Here is an 8,318-nt window from a genome sequence, read left to right as displayed (position 1 = left end):
ACAATAGAATAGAATTTTAGAATACAACTAGAAACACTGTCCTGGCCTGCTTCTAAGTTCAGTGGCCTGACAAAAAAAATAAAATAAAAAAAATAAATAAAAAAAAGATTTTTTTTTTTTTTTTAAATCATCTCACGGCCCACCCGTGGCTGCTCGCGGCCCACCTTTGGGTCGCGACCCCGACTTTGGGAACCACTGCTCTACAACACCTTGAATCCCATGCAGTTTGTGATGTCTCACCTCCAATAATGTCAAGTACCACACATGTGTAATCACCCCTCTTAAACGGCTTGTTGCCTGTTTGGGTGTTTTTGGCTTCAGCATGGTCCTTTGTTGCCCTGGCCCTAAAATTCTTCCATCTAGCTTTCACTTGCTCTGTGGTCCTCTTCTGGCCAGACCCCATGGCATTCACATTCTGGGTGATTTCTACCCAAATACATTTTTTCTTTTTGTCGGTAAGTTATCCACCCTTAGCAGAACTAAAGCTCCCTACTATTGAGTCAAAAGGGCACCCAACACCCTCTAGTAGCGCAGGTTTCGGCAACAGTGAAATTAGGGCCTTTTGAGTCCATGGTTCCATCGCTTTGGTGTAGTGAACATAGTTAATCATTTATAGGCCTTTGTTATGATTGCCTTAATTGAACACAAGTCAAAGTCAAATGACTGATGACCATGTCAGTGTGATTAATATACAGTGATAAGTGACAGTTTATAATTTATATATTATGTGTTCAATACTGACAGCTGTTTGGGGGATTATTTTATGAGGCCAAAATCTTTTGAATTTGCTGTACTTAAAGGCTGAATACGTAACATAATGTCTACTTTATATATTTGATCACTGTAGCGGATGAACAAATTAAGTGAAGATCTTATGAATAAATGTATATACTGTATAATCCAAATATTGGATAAAAATTTCATTACATTGTGCGACTGAAATCCACCCTGAATCCACCGTTGTACTGGGATCAGTTTTATCCTGTTTTTTTTTTATCAAAGTGATCCTAATCCTACTAAAAGTTTTTGAACAACGCATACTGAAGGTTTGATCCGGATCAAAACCAAGATTGGATTACGTAATCCACTCCGATTTCAGAATCCTTTTTTTCTTTTGAACAACCCATTTTCAAGGGATGCCAGTATACCAGTATCCCACTACAGCCTCTGAAAGATGGCAGCCAGGGCGCAGAAGCCCCCACAGGCCAATATATCAATGTTTATAGTAAGTGGGTTTTTGATTAATTATGCAAAATGTTGTAGTCTAAATTAAAATAAAAAATAAAACCTAATATTAAGTAAAATCTCTCACAAAATTATACAGAAATAATGAGTTGTCAATTGTGTTGCCTAAATGCATTATATTGTGATGTGATTATCCATAAGCAAATATGATTCAATATAAAGTTATTTTCTTTATACCACCAGGCCCCAACAGCAAGAACTAACAATATGTAATGCATTACTTTACAACCCCAACGACAATCTTGACCATTATGAATTAAAACCAAGTATACTTCACTACCAGTATACACACACACACACACACACAAAACAAAAACAGAACAAGGCGTGCCATTAGTTTCTTTAATAATTATTTTTTTCCAGTATATGATGAAGCATCGTTTGTTTAGGAATTACACGTTATCAATAGAAGATGTCCACAGTGGGCGATCATTGGACGGGGGGGGGGGGCAGACTGGAATGGCACTCAGTGGTGCACCGATACCTACAACAGCTATCGGGTCAATAGCAGGCGTCGATACTAATGCCTGGTACTGCCGATACCACAGATACCAAGGCAAATAGTACCATGCTATTTTGAAGAGACTGGAATGTTTTGATTGGTTACAAAAATAAAGGAATGCCATTTGACAATTTTTTGTTAAAAATCTTAAATGAAAAAGTTCTCATTCACCCCCCCCCCCCCCCCCATTTTTTTTTATAGTTTTAACCAAAAACTGTCAATAAAAAGTACTCTGCCTGGTACTCAGCCAGTACTTAAGATTCATAACTTGCATGTTGTCCATAAAAGAGTGGCACATGGTTACAGTAAGTACCGGTACTCTACATTGAACTTGGTCAGAAAAAAGAAAAACGTGTCCTCTGGTCACATCAAGTTTTCAAAATTAGGTACTAAAGCCTGGAACTCTGCCATCAGCATGTCATTCAAAATATAAGTACTTGTAATTTGTCAACAAAAGATCAGTACTCTGCGTCAGTCAGCAAGTACTCAAGATTAAGTACTTATACTTGGTCAGCAAAAAGATATGAGCTCGCAGCTCAGTATCAGCCAAGGACTCAATCTCCGGGACTCATACTTGGTCAGGAAACGTAAACGGTATCGGTGCACCGCTACACTCACTAAAGTACAAACAGACCAGAGACCAGTTATAAAGATTACATACATACATACATACACACACACACACACAGACAATTGCATAAGAGCAAATCTGTCACAAAGTCGACCCTTCCCAAGTACATAATGCAAAAAAATGCAAAAAAGAGCACAAAAGGTATGAAAAATTACGAAAAAAGTAGCTGTAAGGAAAAAACATATATATTTATATATATATATATATATATAGTATTTATAAAAAAAAAAAAAAAAACAAAAAAAAAAAAAAAGGGAATAATACTTTTCTTTCCAAGAGGTTAAAGGGTATTGTTTTCTGTGTGTGATTTTTTTCTTTTAGCTACTGTCATTTTCCATGGGACTGCTGCTGCCATTACTGCTGGTGCTTCCTGTGTCCACACTCTCCCGTTTGTGGATCTGCTCGTGTGCTTTGAGGTGACCCGATTGGCTAAAAGTCTTTGCGCACTGCGGGCACGCGAAGGGCCTCTCCCCCGTGTGGATCTGCTGGTGGGCTTTAAGGTGCCCCAGGCGCCCAAAGCTCTTCCCGCACTGCGTGCACCCAAACGGCCTCACCCCCGAGTGGATCCTCTCGTGAGTCCTGAGGACGCCGGAGTTGCTGAAAGTCTTGCCGCACTGTGAGCAGCTGAAAGGCTTCTCGCCCACGTGGATCTGCAGGTGGTTGCGGTAGCTCATCTCCTTGGTGAAACTCTTGCCGCAGTGCTGGCAGCAGAACGGCCTCTCGCCCGTGTGGCTCAGCTGGTGAGCCTTCAGCTCCTTCGACTGGCCAAAGCTCTTGCCGCACGTCAGGCAGCAGAAGGGACGCTCGCCCGTGTGCAGGCGCTGGTGGGACCGGAGGTCGTCCGCTTTGGTGAAGCCCTTGGGGCAGTGAGCGCAGACGTAGGGTTTCTGGCCGGTGTGGATCAGCTGGTGCCTCTTGAGGTTCCCCGCCTGGCCGAAGCTCTTGCCACACTGGGAGCAGGTGTAGGGCCGTTCCCCCGTGTGGATGCGCTGGTGGGTCTTCAGGTTGCCTAGAGTGCTGAAGTTCTTCCTACACTGAGTACAAGAGTAGGGCTTCTCCCCCTGCATGTTGCGGGGTCTCCTCGCCGTGGGGTTGTGACTCTTTGAGGTGATCTTCTGCCCACCCTCCTGGATAAGCTCATACAACCCCCCTCCGGCCCCGAACTCAGGGTCCAGTTTCCCCATGCTGTCCATCAGCACGTCGGGTCGGAGCTTATTGAGCTCAGTGCGGAGCTCGGCCATGTGGATGGACTCCAGGCCGTTAGGGTGCATATCTGAGCGCTGCAGGTGGCTGGACATGAGGTTGTGTTCTGGGTACTCCATTTTCATAGAGCCCAGCTCTGTGGTATAGTAACACTGGAGGTCAGCGTGATGGTCCGACTTGATGTACTCCAACGTGTCAGACACCTGGGACAAAAACAGGACAAGATGTATCATTATTATTCATAAACAACATCAACAAAGCAGATTAAAATAATAAAGAGTAAAATAAAAACATGGACGTAATACAGAAGGCCAGACTCCCTGGTGGAGGACAAAAAGAAGACAACAGTTCATCAAGTTAACCGGCGTACAGGTAGCAGAGAAACAGGAGTTTTGACACTACAGGCAGCCAGCCAATCACAAACCTCTTGAGATTAGGGCTGAAACGATGAGTAGACGTCGTCGATAACGTTGACCAGGACATTTTGTCAATTTGCATATTCATGACCGACGCGTCATTACTTATAACATGTTATCCAACTAATAAATGCAATGAATGAATCATGTTCAAAATATAAATAAAGTGTTTGTTCCCCATTTTTCAGCATTTAGTTACAGGAAAACAATGATACAGATAAACAATGTAGTAGCTATGAGTTAAATAGATAAAAAGCAGTAATAGCATGTAGGTTACCCGCCCTACTCATGTAGAGCAGGCATCCACACTACACAGCATTTACAGACATAAATAAACTTCATTCAGTAGGTGGTGTCAGAGAAGCAATACCAGGGATTAAAGCAAAAAAAAATCTCCTGACTGAAATTTTTTTCAGGCCAAGTCATATTCTTATTTTAACCTCCACTGTATTTCTTTTTAATAGCGTTGGCGTTTTAAGGGAGCCTACTTGTTTCGGTTTCGTTGATAATCCAATGTACAGTTACCCCCCCACCCCGCCTACCCAACCCTTCCCTCCCCAACCACCTCCAATGTACAGTCCCCCCCCCCCTCCACCCAACCTCCTCCAATGTACAGTTTCTTCGTCAAATGTATATGCTCTCTTTTTTAGACTTATTGTATCACAAACAATACTGTGTAAATCTGGTACGTCATAAATGTATAGATGTAGCAGTATTATCTATCTGTATGTCATGTATGTCATATATGTTATGATGAATTGAAAATGGGGGACCCTGATGTAAAGAGGAAAGTCTTTCTCTGGTCTGCAACCCCTTGACAATTGTGTGTATTGAGCTGTACTGTATTGTACCCATTCTGCAATCCGTTATAACAATCAATCAATATTTAACCGATTGCAGAATGGGTACAATACAGTATGGCTCAATACACACAATTGTTAAGGGGATGCAGACCAGAGAAAGACGTTTGTCTTGTTTACATCATCAGGGTCCCCCATTTTCAATTCAGTGACATTTATGACATTGACATCATGACATTTATGGCATAGGGACATACTACAGGTATATAGTACTGTTACATTTGTGACATATACGATATGCAAATATACAGTAATGTTACCCATAGATCCTGACAGAGAGAATATATACGGTGGGGAGGAGACTGTCTAGATACACCTGTGTGATGTTGCTACGGAGTTAAGCTAATAAACGTATACTCACAACCACAGCAGGGGACTCACATATTGTACTGTGAAGTAACACGACAATGACAAACGTGTTGTTTCTGTTTTTCTTTTTGACATCGTTGCGGCACACGGAACAAGTTAACTCACCACTACAGCCCCCAGTAGCGCTGCCTAGCCAGTCTCTTCAAACGTCCTCTCCTCTCGAAACTTTTTGTTAGGTGGTCCCGCTGATCCTTTTCATCTGAGAACCCCGCGGTGGGTTCTCTTTTTAGTGGCCGGCTTACTCCTTCCATTTAACAGACGCTATTAAGCTAACGTTAGCTAATCGGTATATAGCAGCGAGTGCAAGCAGCGTGGTGGCTGTGACGTTGGTAAACAAGCAGTTGACGCGTGAGGCTGCAAAAAAGGCGACCTGTCTCTCGAGTCGCTGAGTGATGATGACTGCTTGGCGCGATAGGAAAAAAAAGCCCTTTTCCATATTTGGCGTCTCTGATTGGCTCAATTTTGTTTCAATCTGTATGCATCTACAAATCATGCAAATACTTCCGTCAGACTGCGAATCAAATGGACGGATCTCCCCAATCAAATTGACGGAAATCCGTCTGGAGACGGAATGCTTTAATGCATGAGCAATACCCATGTGATCAATTGATGTTTTTTCTGGTAAATTAATCGTTTCGATTAATCGACAAAATAATCAATAACAAAATAATCATTAGTTGCAGCCCTACTTGAGATACAGAGCAATTGCTTTGCTTTTATTTGCTCACGGTCAGCGAGAGTGTACAGTGGTTCGTAGTAATTTTATTCAGTCATCACACACAATACAATCATTCCATGACTGAACATAAGGTCAACGGTCTTTGTTTTGGCAGTGAATGAAAAGGTACAGGCTGAAGCAAAAAACTGAATAAAAATGATTGACAGTTGTAACCCTCAGAAATAGTTAAACCATTTTTCTTTTCATATATATAAACTAAAAGTGTATTACACATTTAGATTTACATCAGCATTGTTCCATAAGTTAACCCCAACAATAGAAATTAGAAGTGTAAATATTTGACCCCAAAACGATTCGATTACGATTCAAAGCACCGTGAAATCTCTTCATTTGACCATGATTCGATTGGATACATTTTCCCCAAACATTTTTGAATACACAAATGTGGCTGGGGGAACTGATTCACTCAGTAGGGGTGGGACGATACATTGATCCAGATCGATATATCGATCTATTATAAATAATCAAATAGGATCGATGCAACGTAAAAAGATCGATTCATATTGCGATACTCTTATTTTGAAAATCCCATGGAGTGTCGTATCCGCTCGGCTCGGATCAAGAGCACACAGCAGTAGCGTCTAGAGCAGTGGTTCTCAACTGGTCTAGCCTCGGGACCCAACATGTTCCTTAGTCATTAAGTCGCGACCCAAAATTTTGAACCACTATGATTTATGTAAAAAAAAAATCCAGTAGTACGCAATCTTTCAAAACATGAAATAAACACAAAAAAGTGCAACAAAAGTGCAACTATTGCTAAAAACCCAATGAAATAAAATAATAATAAATCATATTATGCTTCTTAGCAGATTTCTTAGCTTAACCCTTTCTCCGCCGATGACGTGGTGTTAAGATGTCATTCTCCGCCATGCGTAATCTGCCAATGACGTCTTACAGCGTCTTTGAGATCAATATTTCATATTTTCGTCATGGTATTCACATTTCACCCACGGAGTCTTTGCTGGTGTTGTAGGACTCCGCTCAACTCTCCAACGCGTCAATACCGCCACCTGGTGGCCGATCGGCGAGTTGCCAAAACCGGAGGTCACCGGAAGTGCTTAGTCCGTCCCCTATGCACGGACTCTATCCAGACACCGTGCATATCGATCCGTTGCCATAACTCAATAAACAACATGATTGGACGTGTATTAGTATTATACAAACCAGAACTGGATCACCTAGATCAACATCCCATAATAGCGATCTTTTTGCTCCACGCTCATCACCCAACGGTAAGAGGAGACTGGGGTGAGTTTCACCGATTTTCTTTACCATTTTCGATACAAACTGCTCTGATCTATATATCACCCATACTACATAAATCATTTAACGTCGGTCATTGAATTATAAACAACCCCCCCCCCCCTCCGGTCAACCGCAGATGATCAGTCAACACGTCTAGGACCGTGTACAGTTGACATTTTTAATATAGCATGGATCGGTATCAAACTGCATTTGATGATCTAATATATGCATTTATGGCTATATATCACGTTCTATGAAATACTGCAGAAAACGATAAAAACATATTTATACTCTAGACCGTATTATTGTATGAATGTGTGAATGAAAAAGTTAAAAGTTCCTACATCCTGAACGATAGATAATTGATGTTGAATGGGCCATAGTAATGTCAATTTAGCAATACAATTTAAAAAGTTATAGCCCTGCAAAGAAGGTGAACATCTCCATAGACAAATAGAGCTGGCAGAGAGGCTACAAGGATGGATATAAGCTCCGGCAAAGAATGGGTTAACATAACAGACCTAAATTTGGGGGAACTAATGGGATAACTGGGGTTGCAACAAACGTGCAACTAGGGCTAAAAACCCAATGCAATAAAATAATAATAAATAATATGCTTCTTAGCAGATTTCTTAGCTTAACACAACAGACCTACAGTAAGTTTGGGGGGACTAATGGGATAACTGGGGTTGCAACAAAAGTGCAACTAAGGGCTAAAAACACAATGAAATAAAATAATAATAATAAATAATATATCCTTCTTAGCAGACTTCTTAGCTTAGCCTAGGGAACTAATGGGATAACTGGGGATGTTGTTTGCTCCCGACAAGAGTCTTAAAGTCTGGGGTGATGGTAGACAAAGCAACTCTGAGGTCATGCTCAATGTCCAATCTGTTCCTCCGCTTTGTCTTCAGCTGGACCAGAGCTGAGAAGCCACTTTTCACAACGATAGATAGTGCAAAAAAAATTATTATTTATTTTTTTATACTTTTTTTACACACACATCCGCGACCCACTCAAAATTGCCCTGCGACCCACTTTTGGGTCACGACACACCAGTTGAGAAACACTGGTCTAGAGCGTCACTAGAGCAAGGCTAGTGTGCCTA

At 41.5% G+C, this 8,318-nt stretch overlaps 1 protein-coding gene across 1 annotated transcript in view; it reads right to left on the bottom strand.

Annotated features, from left to right (window-relative positions):
* Positions 1-1,584: 1,584 nt before the first annotated feature.
* Positions 1,585-8,318, bottom strand: part of LOC311240283 (uncharacterized protein) — a 46,231-nt gene continuing 39,497 nt past the window's right edge. The window contains exon 3 of the mRNA XM_084328841.1: positions 1,585-3,784. Coding sequence (XP_084184967.1) covers positions 2,696-3,784 — 1,089 coding nt within the window. The 3' untranslated portion in view covers positions 1,585-2,695. The remainder of the gene's footprint in view (positions 3,785-8,318) is intronic.

The sequence above is a fragment of the Notolepis coatsorum genome (assembly GCF_963971535.1).
Source record: "Notolepis coatsorum genome assembly, chromosome: 14".
In the NCBI taxonomy this organism is placed as follows: domain Eukaryota; kingdom Metazoa; phylum Chordata; class Actinopteri; order Aulopiformes; family Paralepididae; genus Notolepis; species Notolepis coatsorum.
The sequence above is the reverse complement of the archived record's forward strand: the minus strand, read 5'-3'. Positions and strand labels throughout refer to the sequence as shown.